The 24,093-nt window shown below is 43.6% G+C and overlaps 1 protein-coding gene across 1 annotated transcript in view; it reads right to left on the minus strand.

The window, feature by feature from the left end:
* LOC122932614 (S-adenosyl-L-methionine-dependent tRNA 4-demethylwyosine synthase TYW1-like) overlaps positions 1–24,093 on the minus strand; it is a 182,935-nt gene that overhangs the window by 158,468 nt on the left and 374 nt on the right. The window contains exons 2-4 of the mRNA XM_044287122.1: positions 15,370–15,509; positions 8,468–8,608; positions 7,803–7,904 (exon numbers count right to left, since the gene is read on the minus strand). Coding sequence (XP_044143057.1) covers positions 7,803–7,904; positions 8,468–8,608; positions 15,370–15,509 — 383 coding nt within the window. The remainder of the gene's footprint in view (positions 1–7,802; positions 7,905–8,467; positions 8,609–15,369; positions 15,510–24,093) is intronic.

Below are 24,093 nucleotides of genomic sequence, written 5' to 3' on the forward strand. Positions count from 1 at the left end.
TGTCCTCAGAAGTTTGACAAGTTGTGGAACGAATGGATGTCACATACTCATCTAATGCTATAAGCTAGGTTAGAAGGCTTCTTACTCCTTTCATCGGGGGGGGGGGGAGGGGTGTTAACATGTTGGTCTAGGGAGCATCGTCATGATTAGTGGTCTTAGTGGGTTATGGGGGGTGTATTTTATGGCATTTCAAGTACTCGAGATTGTATAATGTGTGACATTGTAATAGTCATTTTTGCCAATTGTGAGATCTATGATGGTATTGTATTATGATGGTGGTAATGGCATATTGTGAACCCTGATATTGCCTTCTTAATAATTTTCAATAAAAATGATTTGATTCAAAAAAAAAATAAGGGTAAGATAGTGTAGTGTAGATAGAGAGTGGTATATAGGAGGGGATAGTGGGGATTTAGTAGGGGCTTGGGTTAGCAAGGAAAACAGGGAGAAGACTGGGCATAACTATACATTTATGAAAAATAGAACTGCTGGTAACAAGAACCTGTTAAATACAAAAATCAACCAAGGTAACCCGAAAATCCCAGATATTCATTTTACAGGTAATAGTAATTTAAAATATATTTTCACAAATGCCAGAAGTTTAGCCAGCAAAATGGGGAAGCTGGAGGCTATGGTACTAGAAGAACACATAGCTGTAGTTGGTGTGGCTGGTTGGACTCTTCGCATGACTGGGCTGTAAATATTAAGGGTTTTTACACTATTTAGGAAAGACCGGGTCAATAAAAAAGGCGGTGGTGTGTGCCTGTATGCGAGGAGTGATCTGAAGACAAGTGTGAAAGAGGCCGTTGTGGGCGAGGATGTGGAAACCTTATGGGTGGAAGTTCAAAGGGATATAAAACACTGAAAAAAATAATACTTGGTGTAATCTATAGACCCCTAACATCACAGAAGAGATAGAAACGCAACTGTATAACCAAATAGAGCGGGCTGCACAGGCTGGTACAGTGGTCATAGATTTTAAAGTGAGTCTTTCACACAGATTCACCCCATTAACCTAATAACAGTGTTATGTCCACGCATCCCCCCTATTAAAACGGTGCTTACCGTTTGTTCCTTGCTAGCATCGTTGCGGAGAAAAACACTTTTAATCCGCATGCAAATTAGTCTGTGAAGGTGCCCAGGGGCAGCGTTACAACGGCCGGTGCCCAGGACCTTGGGCATACGAAGGCATATCCCCTCCACCGCATCTGCCAGCCCTTAGTCTCTGTTCTAACCTCCCTCCTCCCGCCCGTAATCCCGCGCATGCGCCGATTAACGCAATATCAGTACGTGCGCATTGAATGAGCACTGTCAGGCCATCGCAGTTTAGCATGTGCGGGAGGAGGGAGGTTAGAACAGAGACTAAGGGCGGCAGACACGGCGGAGGGGGAGTGCATTCATATGAAAATGACCCAGGGGCCTGGGCACCGGCCGTTGTAACGCCGCCCCTGGGCACCTTCACAGACTCATTTGCATACGGATTTAAAGTGTTTTCCTCCACAACGATGCTAGCAAGGAACAAACGGTAAGCACCGTTTTAATAGGGGGGATGCCGTGGACATAACACTGTTACTAGGTTAATAGGGTGAATCTGCGTGAAAGACTCCCTTTAACTTCCCAGACATTGACTGGGGTCACAGTTCTGCCTCAACCGCAAAGGGGAGAAAATTCCTCAACTTGCTGCAGGACCACTTTATGGGCCAGTTTGTAGAAGCTCCCACTAGGGGCGATGCTCTGTTGGATCTGGTAAACTGTTGAAGAAACACTAGGTAATAGTGACCACAATATAATTATATTCCCCCTAAACTATAAGAAGCAAACTCTGTCAGGCAGAGCAAAGACACTGAATTTCAAAAAGGCTAATTTCAGGGCATAGACGGAGCAGCTACTGTCACATAATACTGAGGACAAATGGGAGAGCTTCAAATCCACACTGAGTAATTGCACAAAAAATGCATCCCTTTAGGTAACAAGTATAAACCCCCCATGGCTTACAGCTACTGTAAAAATGGCAATAAAGACAAAAAGAGCATTTAAAACACAAATCTGAGGGGTCAGCGGTAGTGTTTTAAGATTACAAAGGGCTCAATAAAATCTGTAGAAAGAAAATAAAAATTATCAAAAATAAAAAATGAACAGCAGGTAGCGAAAGAGTGCAAAACAAATCCCACAAAAAATCTTTAAATATATAAATGCTAGAAAACCTAGGTCTGAGCAGGTAGGTCCACTGAATAATGGTAAAGGGGGGTTAGTCACTGAAGATAAGGAAAAGGCAGAGTTACTAAATAGGTTTTTTAGCTCTGTATATACAAAAGAAGGGAAAGGAGCTGATATATGTGGTGCAGGGGCTGTTAGTACATCCAGTGATATACTCAATCGGCTAACTGTAGATATGGTCCAAGATAACTTAAATAAGGTAAATGTGAACAAGGTTCCGGGTCCAGATGGATTATACCCACTCAGTTCAGTCATTGCTGTGCCTCTGTTTATAATTTTTAAAGATTCTCTAGGTACTGGTACATTGCCAGGTGATTGGCGCAGGGCAAATGTGGTGCCCGTATTCAAAAAAAAGGATTAAAAGGTCCTCCACAGGTAATTATAGACCAGTTAGTTTTACTTTTATCGTGGGAAAAATGTTTGGAGGACTCATACAGGAGTATGTGACTATAAATAATATTACAAGTGATAACCAGCATGGGTTTACCAAGGACAGAAGTTGTCAGAGTAGTAGTCTGGACAGAGGGGTGGCTGTGGATGTAGTGTTTCTGGATTTTGCAAAGGCTTTTAATACTGTCCCTCGTAGGCGCTTAATAAGTAAAGTAAGGGCTCTTTCACACCTGCGTTCTTTTCTTCCGGCATAGAGTTCCGTCGTCGGGGCTCTATGCCGGAAGAATCCTCCATTCTGAATGGAGAGAAATCCGATCAGGATGTCTTCAGTTCCGGACAGGAACGTTTTTTGGCCGGAGAAAATACTGCAGCATGCTGCGCTTTTTGCTCCGGCCAAAAATCCTGAAGACTTGCCGGAAGGTCCGATCCGGAATTAATGCCCATTGAAAGGCATTGATCCGGATCCGGCCTTAAGCTAAACGTCATTTCGGCGCATTGCCGGATCCGACGTTTAGCCATTTCTGAATGGTTACCATGGCTGCCGGGACGCTAAAGTCCTGGCAGCCATGGTAAAGTGTAGTGGGGAGCAGTATACTTACCGTCTGTGCGGCTCCCGGGTGCGCTCCAGAGTGACGTCAGGGCGCCCCACGCGCATGGATGACGTGATCGCATGGCACGTCATCCATGCGCATGGGGCGCTCTGACGTCATTCTGGTGCGCCCCGGGAGCCGCACGGACTGTAAGTATACCGCTCCCCAACTCCCCACTACTACTATGGCAACCATGACTTTAATAGAGTCCTGGCTGCCATAGTAACACTGACAGCATTTTGAAGACGGATCCGTCTTCAAAAGCTTTCAGTTCACTTACGTTTTTCCAGATCCGGCGTGTAATTCTGGTAAGTGGAGTACACGGCGGATCCAGACAACGCAAGTGTGAAAGAGGCCTAAGGTCTATAGGCTTGGAAAGTATAGTTTGTAATTGGATTGAAAACTGGCTGAAGGACCGTGTCCTGAGAGTTGTGGTCAACGATTCCTATTCAGAATGGTCCCAGGTTATAAGTGGTGTATTCCAAGGTTCAGTGCTGGGCCCTTTATTATTTAATTTATGTATTAATGATATTGAGGACGGGATTAATAGCACCATATCTATTTTTGCAGATGACATTAATGAGGTTCAATGTGGACAAATGTAAAGTTATGCATCTTGGTAGTAATAATCTCTGTGCTTCATATGTCCTAGGTGATGTAGCACTGGGAGAGTAACTTATATAGAAGGATTTGGGTGTTCTTGTAGATTAAATTACAGCATACAATGTCAATCAGCTGCTTCTAAGGCCACCAGGATATTGTCATGCATTAAGCGAGGCATGGACTCGAAGGGATGTAATATTACCACTGTACAAAGCGTTGGTGTGGCCTCATCTGAAAAAAGTACAGAGGAGAGCGACTAAACTGATAAGGGGAACAGAGGGTCTTCATGATCAGAACAAGGTGCCAGCTCAAATCATTGAGCAGGCACCATGGGACAATGCGGAGGGAGTCCCATGCCCCGCATCGGTGATCGCCACAAATCGCAGGTCAAGTCAGACCTGCGGTTTGTGGCGGCGTTTAAGGGAGTTGCGGCGGGCAGTCGACAGTGCAATCGGGTCCCCGTGCGGCTGTAATGGGCGACCCGATGGCATGAAAGGCAGCTGCCTTCCGGTGGACCTGTGGTGACGTCACTGCGCTCATAACATGGTCAGTCACATGATCCATCCACACTTTCTTCCAGATTACAATGTGTCTTTCACTGAAGCCCCATTCACTTCTACGGCGCCAGGGCTGCGTGAAAAACGCAGAATATAGAACATGTTGAGTCTTTCACGCAACGTAGAACTGATGCAAGAAAAATATAAATAAATTCTCATGTGCACAGACCCATTGAAATGAATGGGCCAGGATTCAGTGCGGGTGCTATGCGTTCACGTCACGGATTGCTCCCACGCGGAAAACTCAATTGTATGAAAGGAGCCAGCATAGTTTTTTTAGTTTTTCAAGTATTGGTGCCACACACTGCCCCCCTTAGGTCCTGCACTAGGCATAACATAGGGCATTAGTGCTGAATGGATAAAACAATTTAGAGTTTGGCTGGCACATATTCTGTACAAGTAGCACTTTCCTTTACAATTGCACTTACAAACTTCTGGGAAATAGAAAGCCGGATTGCTGACTTGCATGTGTCTTGTTTGACATCATGATAATGACATTTCAGTATCTCAGCAGAGAACAGAAACAAACGTGTGCTGCCCCATTTCATAAGAAGTTTTTAAAAAGATGTCATTGACCACCTGTCAAAAACCAAGGCACTTAAACAAAATAAAATAAAAAGGAGGGGGGGGGGGGGGCGGGGGCGGGGGGGTTTGGTCTAAGGCAAATAGATAAATGTTAACTACTACAACCCACGTTCTACACCCTTTTAGGCTGGTTGCTCACTAGCGTTAGAGATGCGGCAGGCTGTATTGGTTTTCAAGGCTCCGTACAGCCCCATTCACTATAATGGAAACTGGCAGAGATCTGTCCGCATTCCGGCAAATATGTCAAGACTCGGGCACGCAGCAGTTTTCTTCGATTCTCAGCATATTTTCCGGAATGCAGCTGGATCTTCACCGGTCCCCATTATAGTGAACGGGGGTCAGACAGACCCTTACAAACCTCAGCCAAAACAGCCTGCCGCATCTTTGACGCTAGTGTGCAACTAGCTTCAATCATCACCATTAGATAAAGGAAGCCCCGTTTTCTACCATAATGACATTTTTGGGTAGGGAGGCTCCATTGGGCATATATGGCACAAAGAGCGTTCCTATTCCAAGAAAGAAAAAAAAAAAAGTGATTAGGAATCCTCTGCCCATTGGGCAAAAAACTATTCATAAAAAAAAAAAAAAACACCACACACATCTTGTTGGAAGTCCAGAATTTTGGCTCCCAACTTCAGGCCTTTACAGCATAGTGGAATTGGGCCATGAATACCCTAGAAACTCTCCCACAAGTCTTACGTGCTCAACAGACAAGTGACACTGAGAAGTGATGTAAATTATGCTGAGAAGCCGTTATTAGATAAAAGCATAGGATTGAGGATGTGCAATCCAGTTTCACTCCTATATTTTACATGTCCTGTAGAATCTATTCTTTTTTTCCCCCCTCTTGGTTACCAGCACTCCTTCCCATTCGGCCCAGGTGATTTTTTTTTCGCAGAAGCCTGCATGAGGGTATCAATTCCTACCAGCTCTCAGTTGGAGTTCCTGAGAGCATGTGATAAGGTAAGCTTTGACAACTGTTCACATGGTGTGGTGCTGTGCGGCGGCCATTGTTGCTATGGTGCTGCCAGACAGCAGGGGCGTTGTTTGGCTGCTGGGTTCCGCTGCCTGCTGGTGCAGTGCTGCAGCGCCGGTGGTCACCGCACAGTGCCACACCAAATTTAGAGTAGGTTCCTACTCGAGGAGGCAACCTTGTCAAGGTGAGTGGGCCTATACTTTTTGATCAAATTGTATACCAATGCCTCATGTACAGTATGCAACATAGGGGTAGGTATACTATAAATTGCGCTGAGAAGCAGTTATTAGCTAAAAGCATAGTATGGAGGCTATTATACAGACAATAGACACTGCTGTTTAATCTGGAAAATCAAGAATCACCGTGCCTAGCAGACAATACAGGGCCTTGCCCCCTGTGGAGCACACCTGTGAACACGTGATTTCTTTATGCTTCCAGACCTGGGGGGGAGCCACGGCCTGCGGTGACCTGTTCTGCAAGTCTGCTTGACCTTCAGAGGAAGAACAGCTCAGGACTCAAGGATACCACCTACAGAAAGGTGTAACCGCTACAGAGATGTCTACACACTATAAATGAGCTGTGATGATTGGCCAAGAGGTGCCTGGGAGGTTTCCAAAGCACCGTTGGGCCCTGTATGGGCTATGTTTGTGTGTGTATGTAAGGCTAGTATATAGATAGCTAGTTAGGCACTTCCCACCTAATTCATTATGTTCCTATCCTTTAGTTAGTAAACCCTTCATTAATAATCATTTAGTTAGTAAACCCTGAACCATTAATAATTCCCTTTTTAAAGATCCACTACATACCTTTGTCAAGTTACAACTAATTGGCACCCCAAGACTCTACATCCTCATGAACAGACACAAAGACATAACATTACAACCATCGTATAGTATTGTACTGTTAACCCTATAGCCTCCAAAACAACTTGACACGTTGAGGCATGGGCCACATGAACTCTGAAGATGTTATTGTATCTAGAACAAGACGTTAAAAGTAGGGGCTTCCATGGATTGTGTACGTTCAATACATTTGAGTTATGGAGAATTTAGAGGCTAAGTCAACACTTTGAAGTTGTTGTCATACTTCTTCAATCATTCCTAAACACATTTTCAGTATGAGAAAGGGTGATTCCATGTACACCCGAAACGTGCTGCTGATGTTTTATTCCACCTCATATGGCTGAACAAAAAATAAATAAAGAAATGCATATTTAAAAATGCAAAGTTGAAGTGCCTTCCCAAGGGTGGAGAGTGCCTAAAAAAGGGACGTGCGCCCAATAAAATCCTCCTTTGGATGAGTGCTGTGGCAATGCCAGTTTAATGATTGCTCTTGCTTGGACCACTTTTAAGAACTACTAACTACTGGCTAAAACAGTCTAGACTTTAGTAACCGGTTGACATCAGATTTAGTGTTCATAGCAACTTTTCATGCCACAAAGCTATGAAACAGTCCTTCCTGACTAGCTCTACCACAATGCACATTTGTCTGGGGCATTGCAGTTTTGAGACTCACCTCTATAAGCCTCTACTGTAAGAGGTGGCAAAAAAAAAAAAGAAGTTAGAAGAGATATCATTGGATCGCCAGGCCAAGTTGTCTTGATGAAAAGGAGAAGAGGATATTACTAAAACAGAAAACTGTTCTATAGAAGCTTAAAGGGGTTATCAGGGCTCAGCGCAGGTCAAGGGGGAGCACAAAATGCTCCGATGCTCCACTCATACATGGTAAATGAGTGAAGGGGAGCTTATGCCAGGGGTCAGCTCTGAAACTGGACAACTTCTTTAAACTTATATAGTTGGTATAGAAAATGTTTGGCCATATACATATAATTACTATGAGAGAAAGCAATGGACGTCAAATTATTTTATGTACATATTTCCTCACCTCTTCGACCAAATGGTCGTCTGGATCATAGTCCTTCATGTTTAGAATTTCAACAGAAATGTTCTGAGAAGTGATGTCTTCAGCAAGAGCACTGGCAAAGCCCTAAAACAAATCACATTACGTCACTTTATTCACAATCTTATGTGCACTTTCAATTATACGTCCTTCTAGAAATGACACGCAGAGATAATGACCCATATAATAACTACAGTATATACATCTTTTTAACTGCATCCCATCAGAATTAAAAGAAATGGATGAGGATAAAGGATTTAGGGTAAGTCGAGCTGCAGGCTGAATTATCCACGTTCCATGTGGATTTGGTCAAGGATTTGCCGCTAATTTTACTGTGTAACCCACTGGGTAAATCCAGGCTATTCTGCAACATATTCAGAGACAGATTCTTTCTGCTACATGTGAATGGGGTTTTGGGTACATCATGTATTGTACTGTAAATTGCCACAGGTTTGCAGAGCAGAATCCATACTGCAAATACATGGCAATTCTGTCGCATCTGGACCCGGGTTTGCCTTGCTAGGATTCCTACATCAGTGTCAGAGTGTCTTCCATGGAATACAATTCTAGACGGTAAAATATTTGGGCCAACAGGCCACTTATGGTTTGCTCCTTCTCAAGAGATCATAATTATATTTTCTTTAACCTACCTTGGCAGTACCAGTCTGAGAGCCATAGAAGATCTTGACACCTGAAACAAAGACTTCTTTCTCTTTACGTAGATCAGAAGCGCTGTTTTTAACTGCTTTACTTGTCAATGAGGGCACGTCACTGTGTGACAAGTTTTCTACCTGTTATGATAAAAAAAAAAAAAAAAAAAAAAAAAAAATTGTATATAAATAAATACTGGGATCAGTATAACTTACCACAAATAGTACCCAAGTCTCCCAGATATAATTGCAACTAGGAGTCCTGGCCACATTACCATTTAGCCAATGCAAAGGAGATATATCTAAGAATCTAACCCAAAATTCTGCTCGGAATCCATTGTGAAATGATCATTCCAGAATACTCTATCCCACTGGTGCAGGGGCGCACAACCTTCACCTAGTAATGCTGTTCTCTGAGGTTTCCAACCATATGGACATACATACAGCTGTGTTCTATTCTAGAGATCGACAGATATTGATTTTTTTTTTACAGCCAATACCGATAATCTGTAAACTTTCAGGCAGATAGTCGATAATTTATACCGATATTCTGTGCGTTTTCATTTTTGAAAAAAAATAATGCCTGCACAAATCTGCTGAAAATGAAGCTTTTTTTGGAAAATCTCTCTTTTTCAATTATACTTCATATTTTTTTTTACTAACCATTAGCCCCCTTAGGGGCTAGAGCCCTTGTCCTATTCACCCTGATAGAGCTCTATCAGGGTGAATAGGACTTCACACTCCCCCTGCTGCCCTGTACATAGTGCACACAGCAGCAGGGAGCCGACTAATGGCAGCCAGGGCTTCAGTAGCATCCTGGCAGCTATGGCAACCGATCAGAGCCCCAGGATTATACAACTGGGGCTCCAATCAGAAGCTGCCACCAATGAGGAGGAGGAGGGGACCCTGTGGCCATTGCCACTAATGACCAATACTGGGGGGCGCACTGCGCCACCAATGTTTTTAATACTGGGGTTGGGGGGAGGGGGGGGCGCACTGCGCCACCAATGAAGATAATTCGCCCATTAATTAAAATACAGGAGGCCGGAGCTGTCTGCTGAATCATATAGCCGCACCCGACCTCTGAGTGGTAACTGCGATCTGCGGCAGTTAATCCCTCAGGTGCAGAAGGGGGTTAACTGCCGCGGATCGTAGCTACTTGTCAGAGGTCGGGTACAGCTATACGATTCTGCAGCCAGCTCCCGCCTCCTGTTGAATTTGAATGAATGAGTGAGTTAACATCATTGGTGGCACAGTGACCACAGCTCATCCCCTCCTCTTCTCTCTCCTCTCATTTGTAGAAGCGGCACCGGGGGGAGGGAGACACTGCTTCCTTCTCCTCTGTGCTGCTGAAGGAACATGGATCTCACCGACAGCAGCTGATCCATGTTCGCGATTCGTTATCGGCATATCGACAAGGATAGATGCCGGTAACTTTGAAAATCCCGAATATGGTAAAACCGATAATCGGTCGATCCCCATCACCTAACTGCATTCAAACAATACAAAGCCCATATCTCTATCTGCTACCTATCCAGGGATATGAGCAGTTAAAGTAGCCAACCTTCCCCCCCCCCCCCCCCCCCCCCCCCTTCAGTCTGGAGGAGGAGGTTGGTAGTTAGGTAGCCGACAGCCTGCAGGAGAAAAGAAGAATTATTGTGGTATAAAAATTTGTCCTCATCATTTTACTGACCACATAATAAAAGGTATGTTATTTAAACCAAAGTGAAGGCGGTAAATAAATATTGCTCTTTCCCCCAAAGTTAAAATAATATTTACTACACTATATACACACCACAAAATGGTTTCCAAAAAACCTACAACAAAGCCAGCAAAATAAAAAGAAAAACATTTTGAAGAAAAAAATAAATACAAAGAGAGATAGATAGATATATAGATAGATATTATATATAATTTAAAAGTTTGAATGCTGGAACAAGAGAGAACATTTTTCTAGTCCTTAAGGCCTCATGCACACGACTGTTCCGTTTTTTGCGGTCCGCAAACCGCGGATCCGCAAAGAACGGAAGCCACCGCAATTTTCAGAACGGGCGGCCCATTGTAGACATTCCTATTCTTGGCTGCAAAACGGAAAAGAATAGGACATGCTATATTTTTTTGCAGGGCCTCGGGACGGAGCAACGGATGCGGACAGCACACATCTTTTGCGGCCCTGTTGAAGTGAATGGGTCCTAACCCGAGCCACAAAAACTGCCGCTCTGATGCGGACCCGAAAAACGGGCGTGTGCATAAAGCCTAAGACTAATATTATGTAACTAAAGGGGTTAAAAATGCAATTGTGTGCCATGATTTACTTCAGACGCATATTAAAAAGCTACAATAAAAAAAAAAAAGTTACATTTTTGGGAGGGTTTTTCCAATTTTAATATGACGGGCTCATCTTGCACTTTAGTGGCATATCGCTAGAGGTGGGATCCACACCTCTCTCTATACACGAAGGAGAACGCTTCAGGCATACACTCCAGTCACTTCTATGGGAGTTCCAAAATGAGGCGAGAGCACAGGCTGGGCTATTTCCAGAACTCGACAGAAGGGAATGCAAATGCTGCCACATCTCCATTAACCTCTATGGGAGTTCTGGAAATAGCCATACCAGCACTCTGCCATTTTCGGCACTCTCACAGAAGTGAACGGAGGGTGGCCACGCTCCCATGGTGCACCCTCTTTCACTTTCGGGGCCCTGTTCTAGAAACAGATGTGGGTCCAAGAGGTGGGACCACACTTTTAGGACACTGGTGACGTATTGGTAGGATATGCCACCAAAGTGCGAGATGAGCCAACCTCTTTAAGCAACTTAAAAGGGAACCCTTCACCTAGAAAATGCATATAAAATGCGCCAGCATTACCTTATTGTGGTTTGTGATTACAAAGTTGTTTGTGTCTTTGTTGTTTGATGTGCCAAAAGTCTGAAAAAAATGTATTCAACAACCACCCACACGCTAGCCTGTGCATCGAGCCGCTGAAAACTAGCTAAAAGGGGCAGGGAATAGCGCACAGACGTGGAAATGGTAGAGACATGACGCATGCGCAAGGACTACATACTGGCGTCCAGCATTGAGGAAATGAGAACTTCTTCAAGATGACAATTTACATAGCGCAGGCAGATGAATAAGTCTTTTATCAGACTTTTGGCACATCAAAACAATAACCTAATGCTGACGGTTTAAAATGCGTTTTCTAGGTGCAGGTAAAACGGTCACTGTGTCATGCTAGTGCAGACTATTACTGGCATCCCCTCTGAAACCTTACATCATGCACTAGGCATAAAACAGTACGTACGTTTCACCCATATTTCTCCTTTTAAAAGATGTGTTACCTTCTGCATCATTTATGGCATATGTACAGAATATACTGGAAATGTCTGATCAATTTGGCACTAGAGAAGGAAAGACAAGATGGAGGAGCATGCCTGTGACTACCTTAATGTAGCTTCTGGGAGTTTTCAACTGCTAAGCTATTACAATATCTTCCAACTAGAATGGCCAACTCGTCTTCTCCTGCCAAGCACCTTGTCTATCAGACATTTGTAACATACTGCTGATATGCTGGGTTTCGGATGGGATTACTCCTTTAGGACTCTTTCACACGAGCGAATGCTGAGTGGGTAATCCGCTGCGTGAAAAAGAGAGCCAAGCCCCGCTCGGGACAGCAGACACACGGAGAAGTAACATGACTGATAATGTTCTGTGCCTCTCTGCGATCTTTTTACTACAAAATCACAGTGAGCGTTGTCGCCATGATTTTGTAGTAAAAAGATCGCAGAGAGGCACGGAGCATTATCAGTCATGTTACTGCTCCGTGTCTCTGCTGTACGGAACGGGGCTTGGCTCTCTTTCACGCAGCAGATTACCCGCTCATGTGAAAGAGTCCTTAAAGGGAACCTGTCACCAGGATTTTGTGTATAGAGCTGAGGACATGGGCTGCTAGATGGCCGCTAGCACATCTGCAATACCCAGGACCCATAGCTCTGTGTGCTTTTATTGTGTAAAAAAATAATTATGATTTGATACATATGCAAATTAACCTGAGATGTGTCCTGTATGTGAGAGGAATCAGGGACAGGACTCATCTCAGGTTAATTTGCATATGTATCAAATCGTTTTTTCACACAAAAGCACACAGAGCTATGGGGACTGGGTATTACAGATGGGTTGCTAGATGGCCACTAGCACCCCATGTCCTCAGCTCTATACCCCAAATCCTGGTGACCGGTTCCCTTTAAGCTTAATCTAACAATGTGGCCCTTGAAACAGATAAGTTTAGCACCCCTCCCCAAGAGTACTGGAATTTGATTCAGTATGTGGATACAGAACATATCCATCCCCAATGGGTTAATCCAGTTACACCTTTATTTTTGACGTCCAAATATGGAAACTCTCCATACAAATATCTTGACGTTAAGGGTTAATTAAAGTACTATGTGAATTGCAGAGAAATATTTTCAACACTTCCTCTCCCCAAAGAGTAATCTGTCCAGCAGAAGTGATTGCACTGAACAGCACATAATCCATTTATCAGGTCCTTTGTATTCTCTAATAATTGCTTCATTTCCTACACAAAGGACGTATTATTCTAAGGGATGAAAGGAAAATACTTCCAATTTATCACCTGAGGTCTTCTGAACCAATATTTTAATTCATTGGCGACATTTTGCTTCTACAGCTCACCAATATAAAAATCAAACCAGCTACCTCATGAAACCATTCACTGCACATGCCAGAGATGTCATGGTCTATGACAGGTTTTCTAATTGAAATGTCCTGCTAGAAGTCCCCAATTCTCTCTGATGTTCCTTCTGGTGGTCCATTGTTGGTCCTGCTTGAATCCAACCTGGCCTGCCCTCAAAAAGGTGGGCTTCCAAACCCATCACTAATTTATTCCCTCACCGATTACCTCACACTCTGGCATTACAAAGAGATTATAAATCTACAATCTTCTCCAGTTAACCCTTTGCTAGGTAACCCTCTTTTTATATAGGGTCTTTAGACACATGATTTTAAATGATGGATGTTCACCAGATAACCGTCATTGCACAGTTTATGTCTGAATCTTACTTTGTGACTCAAATTCAACCTCCTTTGGCTGAATCTTAAAAGAGTAAAACTATTTCTCTTCTGGAACTTAACTTTAGGATCCCATATAGAGGTGGAGTATACATTTTACACATGCCTGAAAAGAGAGGACTTCTAGCCCTAGTTCATAACTCCATAAATGAACGCCCTCAGGATGTTAGACTGCCTTTTATGCTGCATTGAGAGGAGGACATCCACCTGAAAAATGGACGATGTTATCCCTAGAAGAAACCTCACTTAAGACGCTACATAGGCCATAGGCTCCAGGGAGGCTTCATGTTATATACAACTGCTGTCTCAACATTATGTTTTAGAGACTGCTCAGAAAGGCCCCTTTCACACGAGAGAGTTTTCCGCACGGCTGCAGTGCGTGACGTGAACGCATAGCACCCACACTGAATCCTGACCCATTCATTTCAAATTGGTCTGTGTACATGAGTGTTTTTTTTCACACATCAGCTATGCGTTGAGTGAAAAAACACAGAATGTTCTATATTCTGCTTTTTTTTTCCCCGCAGCACTGGCCCCATAGAAGTGAATGGGGCTTCAGTGAAAAACGCATTGCATCCGCAAGCAGGTGCAGATGCAATGCGTTTTTCACTGACAGTTGCTAGGAGATGTTGTTTGTAAACACATCAAAATGCATGGCACCCATGCGGAAATAAAACTGAACACAATCGCACACAAAACTGACTGAACTTGCTTGCAAAATGGTGCGAGTTTCACTGAACGCACCCGGAGCCAATCCGTCACGCTCGTGTGAAAGAGGCCTAAGTGGCAAGATACCTGGTGGTCATGTCCTATTGAAGCCAGTTTTTGGACCTGTATAACAAATTTACTAGTTAGGCCTCATGCACACGGCCGTTTTGGTCTGCATCCGAGTCGCCAAATTCAATGGGGCCACAAAAGATGCGGACAGCACACGGAGTGTGCTGTCCGCATCCGTTGTTCTGTTCCGTGGCCCCGCAAAAAAATATAACATGTACTATTCTTGTCCGCGCTTTGCGGACGATAGGCATTTATATTGAAGGCGGTCCATGCTGTTCCGCAAATTGCGGAACGAGCACGCACGCCATCCGTGTTTTGCGGACAGCAAAACACACCACGGTCGTGTGCATGAGGTTTACGTCACATGGTGTTCATTACCAACTAGACCCTGGGTTTGGCTTTATTTAGGATAAAACCATTATGATGAACAGAACAAACAAAACATACCTTACTGGCTGCTAAATGGAAAGCACCCATCCTGCAAGTACCAGTTGTCATTTCACGTATAAACCCAACCATGTTATACAACAAGTTACCTGCTCCAACTCTTGACCTGATCAAGCATTTTAATAGGGTATAGTCGCCCTGGATGTCCTCGCCTCATGCTCCTGATATCCAATGTTAATGTAATTATATGGTCAGGATGGCATATACTGATATTCTCTGCTGGTAGACTGGTCTTAAATTCTATATCTAAACAGGTCAACAGATTTCAATAGCGTGAAAACCCGTCCTGCCAAGTGCACAGCGTCATTGGTTGCCATGACGCTGCGCGCTTTGTGCCACTGTACAGTAATACACTCATATGAGCTATACGAGTACTACTGTACAGCAGTGGTGGCACGCAAAGTCATAGCAACCAATTACGCCGTGCACTCAGCAGGACGGGATTTCACGGACCGTGGTCTGTGGAAATCCCCGTATGTGTGAATGAGGCCTTAGGTTGGGTCACTTAATTCCAGTGGCGGGATAACTTAAAACTACAGTATCTAAATTCACAAACCATTCCCAATACAAAATTGTAGGAAATAAAATACAGACCTGTTTTTTCCTCCCTGTAATCACCTGACTGCAGATCCAGACAGTGAGACCAAATGCAGCAAATGAATAAATGTAGAACCTGTTGAGCCATACCACCATCAAATATGTATGGAGAAGATCCCATGGTCCAGCGGATCCATCTAAAAACAAGAGACACACAATGGATGTTAAATGCTTCCTTTAGGCCTCATGCACACGACCAGATCAGTTATGTGGTCTGCAAAACACAGAAGACGGCAGTTTTTAGCTTCAAATATTTTTTTTTTTGCTTTGTCTGGCTTTTTAGCCCCATAGGCATCCGTTTTTTCTTTTTTTTTTTATCCCCCTGCTTGAAAAAAAGCAATGTGTGTTGCTTTTTATATCAAGGCATCACTGTATATATATCATATATAGTATGACATTACACCCCTAAAAAATTAAAAAATATTTGTGCAGAAAAGCTGGTGTCCATTTTTTGCCTGTTTGAGCATTACTATTTTTGGTGCATTTTTGTATGCCAATTTTTCAGTCAGAAAAATGCCAGTTCCAGATTACATGGACGTCTACTGGAAATATTAAACACAGCACACTAGTGTTTTTTTAAACAAATGTATGTGCTTTTTTACAAGAGTACACTACCGACATGTGGCTGGTCTGCACCTCGTCATAAACTAATGCCTACTCTGGTGGCACAGGTCCCATCAAGACTAGCGTAGCACACTGCTGTCTGGATACATCAAGGACCCGGGTTCTTACAAGGTCTTAAAATTAGTTCTCATGCACAGAACTGTATTTTTGTTCCGCAGACCCGTTCATTTCAATGGAGCCACACAAAAAAAATGTGGGCCGCACACTGAGCTGTCCGCATCCATATGTCCATATATATAGGAATCCATATTTTGCAGATTCGCAGTTTGCAGACCACAAAATACATACAGTCATGTGCATGAGGCCTTAGGTAAACCCAACCTCAGATGGACACTACATGACAAATTACAGTGTGTTATAACGTATAACAAAAACTAAGCCAAAAGGCAGAAGCTGTGTGTGAAAAATTAAAGGGCTTGTGCAGCCAGTACATACTGAAGACCTATCCGAACCGATTGGTTAGGGGGTCCAACTCCCAGCACCCCAGGCAATCAGCTGTTCGAAGAGATCGCAGCACTCGTGTAAGCACTGCGTTCTCCTCACTGTTTACCTGTTCACCATCAACTTCACAGTGGTGAGCGGTGGAATTATAGCGGATCCATCCTTAACTACAACTGCTCCTTTCCAATTAAGTGAATGGGACAGCAGAGTCGCAATGTCACTGCTCACTACAGTGAGTAGATAAAAAGTGAAGAGAACGTAGTGTTTGCACGAGTGCTGGGCTCTCTTCACACAGATGTTCCAATCTAATATTGATGACCTATCCTGAGGAAGTCAGACAAGGAGGAAAGGCATCAGCAACGTTCCTAGAGAAACACTTCTTGCTGCCCATCAATCTAGGAGGGGCTATAAAAGCTCTGTACTCTATTTCGGACCACCCCCTCAGTTCATTTCAGGACGGCTCCACAGGATTTGAGGCCCCCACTGATCTAATAGTTAACTCCTATCCTGTGGATAGGGGATTACTTGATATAACCAGAATACCCTTTTAAGTTTTCAAAATTGCATCTAAACAAACCACAAAGCTTTAGGAGTAATGTTTTTTGGACAGACGAGATGAAAGTGGAGATGTTTGGTGAGAAGCAAATACTGCATATCAGCTGAAACACCAGGCTTGGTGGTAAAGGGGTGATGATTTAGGCTACTTTCACACTTGCGCTTGATCGGATCCGTTCTGAATGGATCTGATCATATTAATGCAGACGGAGGCTCCGTTCAGTACGGATCCGTCTGCATTAATAACTTAGAAAAATTTCTAAGTGCACAAGATGCCTGAGCGGATCCGTTCAGACTTTCAATGTAAAGTCAATGGGGGACGGATCCGCTTGAAGATTGAGCCATTAGGTGTCATCTTCAAGCGGATCCGTTCCCATTGACTTACATTGTAAGTCTGAACAGATCCGCTCGCCTCCGCACGGCCAGGCGGACAGCTGAACGCTGCAAGCAGCGTTCAGCTGTCCGCCTGGCCGTGCGGAGGCGAGCGGAGCGGAGGCTGAACGCCGCCAGACTGATGCAGTCTGAGCGGATCCGCTCCATTCAGACTGCATCGGGCTGGACAGAGGCATTCGGGTCCGCTCGTGAGCTCCTTCAAACGGAGCTCACGAGCGGACCGACGAACGCTAGTGTGAAAGTAGCCTTAGGCTGACTGGTTGTGCAGCCACAGGACCTGGACACCTTGCAGTCAATTGAGTCAACTATGAACTCCTCTGTATCCCAAAGTATTCTAGAGTCAAATGTGAGGCCATCTATCCAATAAGCTAAAGCTTAGCTGACACTGGGTCATACAATAGGACAATGATCCCAAACACACCAGCAAATCTACAACAGGGTTGCTGAAAAAGAAAAGATTCAAGGCCTTGCAAGTACCCCGTCAAGTCCATACCTCAACCCAACTGAAACGCTGTGGAGGGACATCAAAGGGGTTGTCTCACTTTTGAGCAAATGGTCCTTATCATGTAGACAAGCTTAACACAAGGCACTTAGGGTTGTTTCGGGTATCGAACTTTCGATACTTTTATGCCAGTATCGATTCAGTATCAGGATGTTAATTTTTCGATACTCCTCTTATGGCGCTCACGCAGCAAGGAGGGAGGGGGTCCCTCCCTTCTATGACGCAGCTGTGCTGAGCCTAATGAAGTGAGCAGGCTCTGAAGTTGCCCGCACCACTACCACTAATGAATGTGCCGCTATTGAAGCAGGAGGCGGGACAAGGGAGGGAATACACCGCTGCGCCGTCTGAGCTAGGCGAACAGCAGCAGCCTCCTCCCGAGTGCCCTCCCCAGTCAAGCAGCTAGCATAGCAGGTGCCTGGCCACTGTGCCACCAATGATAATTAACCTATAATACAAATAACGGAGGTGGGTGCCAGCAATACCCACCTCCTGTATTAAAGGTTAATTATCATTGGTGGCGCAGTGCACCCCCTCCCCCCCAGTATTACAGTCATTGGTGGCAGTGGCCCCGTCCCCTCCTCTTCAATCAATGGTGGCAGTGGCAGTGGCAGCTTCTGATGGGAGCCCCAGCAGTGTAATCCTGGGGCTCTGATCGGTTACAATAGCAGCCAGGACGCTACTGAAGCCCTGGCTGCCATGGTGAGCTTCCTGCTGCTGTGTGTACTATGCACAGGACAGCAGGGAGAGTGTGAAGTCCTAGTCACCCTTATAGAGATCTATCAGTGTGCATACGACAAGGGATGAAAAGATCCCAGGTTCTAGTCCCTATGATCCGCATTTTTGCGGAACCATAGACTTGAATGGGGCTACGGAACGTTTAATGCGGACAACTATAGAACATGCGAGTTTATTTTTGCGGACCCCGCGGAACGGAACTACGGCTGCGGACAGCACACGATGTGCTGTCCGCATCTTTTCAGAGCCCATATAAATGAATGGATCCACATACCATCCGCAAAAATGCGGAACGGATGCGGATCCGTTCATACGGTCGTGTGAATGGGCCCTAAGGCTGGGCAGGCTTAGGCAGTTAGAGTGAAGTCCGGCCACGCCTCTTCATGACATCACACTCAGCACTCAGTCCTTGCGTGGTTGTTCATGTGTCTCCTATGGCCACTGCTTCTCTCCCGAATCCCCGGGCCGCACTTGCGCCGAAGACATGTTTTTTTTCACCCAGCCGGCCGCTCATTGCAGTCCTGAACATGCACACTACCGCGCATGTGCAAAGCTTATTGTTTTAGTGCCGCGTCTCATACAGAGCCGCGCTGAATACAGGGCATGCGCAGCTCTGTATGAGACACGGCACTGAAGAAATATACCTTGCGCATTCAGGACTGCAATGAACGGCCTGCTGAAAAAATAAAATGTCTTAAGCGCAAGCGCGGCCCATGAGTTCAGGAGGCGAGCGGTGGCCGTATCTATGGGATAGCATATTACAATGAGGTATGAGGGAATTTACCAATACAATATATTTACAAAAATGATCACTGGCACATCATTAACAGATTAAACAGTGATTATTGTGATGAGAATACCCCTTTAACCACCTCCTGTCCGTCCGTTGACTATAAACGCCCGGGAGGTTGATCTTAGTTTCTAAACGTTCATTCAGAGATGGCAGCTGCACGCTAACCGTGCAGCTGCAGAGCGGGTTGCCCGCTGTCAGTGACCGCAGGGCAACCCAGAGAGAAGGCAGGGACAGTTCCCAGGTGTCCCTGCCCTCTAGATCGCTGTATACATAGCGCTCACTGAGCGCTGTGTATACAGATCAGGAAGTGCTAAGCGCTTCCTGTCCCGGCCGTCACGTGGCATATAGACATTTGGTATTGCCGCGTCCGCGACTGTCTGCTCTATAAATATATCACTTGATCCACCCAGTCCGATAAAACACCATAAAAAAAATTATGAACAGCGTCAAAAAAAAAAAATAAGCTATTTTCGTCATCTTACATCACGAAGTGCAACAACCAAGTGATCAAAAAGGCGTACAGTTGCAAGAAAAAGTATGTGAATCCTTTGGAATGATGGATTTCTGCACAAATTGGTCATAAAATGTGATCGGATCTTCCTCTAAATCACAACAATAGACAATCACAGTCAGCTTAAACTAATAACACACAAAGAATTAAGTGTTACCATGTTTTTATTGAACACACCATGCTTTGGGTCGCTGTCCTGTTGCAACACCCATCTTCTGTTGAGCTTCAGCTGGCCTTAGTTTCTCCTGCAAAATGTGTTGATAAACTTGGGAATTCATTTTTCCTTTGATGATAGCAATCCGTCCAGGCCCTGACGCAGCAAAGCAGCCCCAAACCATGATGCCCCCACCACCATACTTCACAGTTGGGGTGAGGTTTTGATGTTGGTGTGCTGTGCCTCATTCTCCACAAATAGGGTTGTGTGTTTCTTCCAAACAATTGAATCTGTCCACAGAATATTTTGCCAGTACTGCTATGGAACATCCAGGTGCTCTTGTGCAAACTGTAAATGTGCAGCAATGTTTTTTTTTTTTTTACAGCAGTGGCTTCATCTGTGGTATCCTCCCATGAAATCCATTCTTGTTTAGTGTTTTACGTATCATAGATTCGCTAACAGGGATGTTAGCATATGCCAGAGACTTTTGTAAGTCTTTAGCTGACACTCTAGGATTCTTCTTCACCTCATTGAGCAGTCTGCGCTGTGCTCTTGCAGTCATCTTTACAGGAAGGCCACTCCTAGGGAGAGTAGCAGCAGTGCTGAACTTTCTCCATTTATAGACAATTTGTCTTACCGTGGACTGATGAACAGCAATGCTTTTGGAGATACTTTTAGAACCCTTTCCAGCTTTATGCAAGTCAACAATTCTTAATCGTAAGTCTTCTGAGAGCTCTTTTGTGTGAGGCATTATTCACATCAGGCAATGCTTCTTTTGAAAAGCAAACCCAGAACTGGTGTGTGTTTTTTATAGGGCAGGGCAGCTGTAATCAACACCTCCAATCTCATCTCATTGATTGGACTCCAGTTGGCTGACACCTCACTTCAATTAGCTCTTGGAGATGTCATTAGTCTAGGGGTTCACATACTTTTTCCACCTGCACTGTGAATGTTTACATGGTGTGTTCAATAAAAACATGGTAACATTTAATTCTTTGTGTGTTATTAGTTTAAGCAGACTGTGATTGTCTATTGTTGTGATTTCGATGAAGATCAAATCACATTTTATGACCAATTTGTGCAGAAATCTATATCATTCCAAAGGGTTCACATACTTTTTCTTGCAACTGTATGCCCCCCAAAATAGTACCAATCAAAACTGCCACCTCATCATGCAAAAAATGAGACCCTAACTAAGACAATCGGTCAAAATAAATAATAAAAATAAATATGGCTCTCAGACTATGGAGACACAAAATTTTTTTGTTTCAAAAATGCTATTATTGTGTAAGACTTAAATAAATAAGAAAAAGTATACATATTAGGTATCGCCACGTCCGAAACGATCTGCTCTATAAAAATGTCACATGACCTAACCCCTCAGATGAACACCTTCCTCCTATAAAGTGTTATAATGAATGATCAAAAAATTATATGTACTCAAAAATGAAACCAATAAAAACGTTAACTCTTCCTGCAAAAAAAGTAAAAAAAATAAAAAGCCATTCAGAATATGGAGACACAAAAAAAAATTTTTTTTTAATCATAAATGCTTTATTATGTAAAACTGAAAACAAACAAAGTAGACATATTTGATATCATTGCGTCCGTAACAACCTGCTCTATAAAAATAGCATATGATCTACCCGTCAGATGAATGTTGTAAAAAAAATGAAAAATTAAAAACAGTGCCAAAACAGACATTTTTTGTTACCTTGCCTCACAAAAAATGTAACCGAGCAATTCAAAATCATATGTACCCCAAAATAGTACCAATAAAACTGTCACCCTATCCCCTAGTTTCCAAAATGGGGTCACTTTTTTGGGAGTTTCTACTGTAAGGGTGCATCCCGGGGGCTTCAAGTGGGACATGGCATCTAAAAACTAGTTCCGCAAAATCTGCCTTCCAAAAACCATATGACACTCCTTTTCTTTTGCGCCCTGCAGTGTGCCCTTACATCAGTTTACGACCACATGTGGGGTGTTTCTGTAAACCGCTGAATTGGGGAAATAAATAGTGAGTTTTGTTTGGCTGTTAACCCTTGATGTGTTAAAAAAAAAAATATGAAAAATCTGCCCAAAAAAGTTAAATTTAAACATTTGATCTCCTTTTTCCTTTAATTCTTGTTGAACACCTAAAGGTTAACAAAGTTTGTAAAATCAGTTTTGAGTAACTTGAGGGGTGTAGTTTCTACAATGGGGTGATTTATGGGGGGTTTCCACTATGTAAGCCCCACAAAGTGACTTCAGACCTGAACTGGTACTTAAAAAGTGGGTTTTGGTAATTTTCTTAAAAATTTTAAGAATTGCTTCTAAATTTCTAACGTACTAAAAAAATAAAATGACATTTACAAAATGAAGCCAACATAAAGTAGACATATGGGAAATGTTAAGTAATAAATATTTTATGAGGTATCACTTTCTGTTTTAAAAGCAGAGAAATTGAAATTTTGAAAATTGTAAATTTTTCCAGATTTTGGGCAACTTTGGGATGTTTATTTTATAAATAAAGGTGAAATATGTTGACTCAAATTTATGACTACCATGAAGTACAATGTGTGACGAGAAAACAATCTCAGAATGGCTTGGATAAGTAAAAGCGTTCCAAAGTTATTACCACAAGGTGAGATATGTCAGATTAGCAAAATGAGGCCTGGTCAGGAAGGGGGCAAATAGCCCAGACGTGTAGTGGTTAAATAAAATATAAGAAAAAATAAATAAAAAGGTATCGAGTATCGCAATACTTTTTTAAGGTATTGAAACAGAATCAAAATTTTGGTATCAAAACAACCCTACAACTTACTAATGTATTGTATTATCCATATTATCATATTATACACTGCTCGTTTCCAGGGTTACGACCACCCTGTAATCCAGCAGTGGTGGCCGTGCTTGCACACTAAAGAAAAAACTGCTTGACTATGCGCACACTCACTATCCCAGCCACCGGAGCGGTCAGCGCTTTTTTCTATATTGTGCACGTATGGCCACAGTTGCTGGATTGCAGGGTGGTTGTAACCATGGAAACGTGCAGTGTATAATGTGATGGAAACGTGAATCCATACAGCAAAGGAGGCAATATGGGTAATAACAATACATTAATAAGTGCCTTGTATTAACTTTCTCCACATTAGGCCTCGGTCACATTTCCGTTTTCACTAACGTGTGCTGTCCGCATGTTGCACGAACATCACATGTACACATTTATTTTAGTGTGTCTGGGCACACACCAGTAAATTTTTTCAAATCACTACTACTTTGGTGCGTGAAGCAGACCAAACACGCCTGTTGAAGTCTATGGGTCCGTGATTATCACACGCGGCCACAACTGCCGTCAAGGGGTGGGGTGGGGCACACGCGGCCACAACTACTTTGTAGTGGCATAAAGGAGAAATAATTGTGGGGGCATTGAAGGGGTATTCCCATCACAGACAATGGATATTGCCACCATTGTCTGCTAGGTGCAGGTCCCACCTTTGGGACCCAGCCCTACTATGAGAACGGAGCGGGGAAATGAACAGAGGGCGCACTGCGCATGCGCAGCAGCCCTCCATTCAATTCTATGGGACCGCCGAAAATAGCCTTTCCGTCTGCCCCATAGAAATGAATGGGAGCAGGAACCACGGTGCACTCCCATTCACTTGTATGGGAGCAGCGCTTGGTGGTGGATGTACAGCATTCCCCACTCCGTTGTCCTTGTAGGTGGGACCCGATCAGATAATGGGGGCATGTCACTAGAGGACCTCCATTTGACAATTGTTGTTGTTTTATTCATATTATTTCCTTGTATGTCTATACTTAATGCATGAACAAACTGTATGCATTTCAGCAATTATTCTTTAATGTAACCAGATGCTTTTACGATGATGAACATATTTTTCAATAAAGCATTTGAAACATAATGGAGGCATGTGCTAGCGATATGCCCCCATTGTATGTGATGGCAATACCCCTTTAAGATTGGGTGTATACAGTTATGTTTTGGTCAGTTAGATGCCTACCCTAGTATGAAA

The sequence above is a fragment of the Bufo gargarizans genome, chromosome 3, assembly GCF_014858855.1.
Source record: "Bufo gargarizans isolate SCDJY-AF-19 chromosome 3, ASM1485885v1, whole genome shotgun sequence".
NCBI classification, from domain to species: domain Eukaryota; kingdom Metazoa; phylum Chordata; class Amphibia; order Anura; family Bufonidae; genus Bufo; species Bufo gargarizans.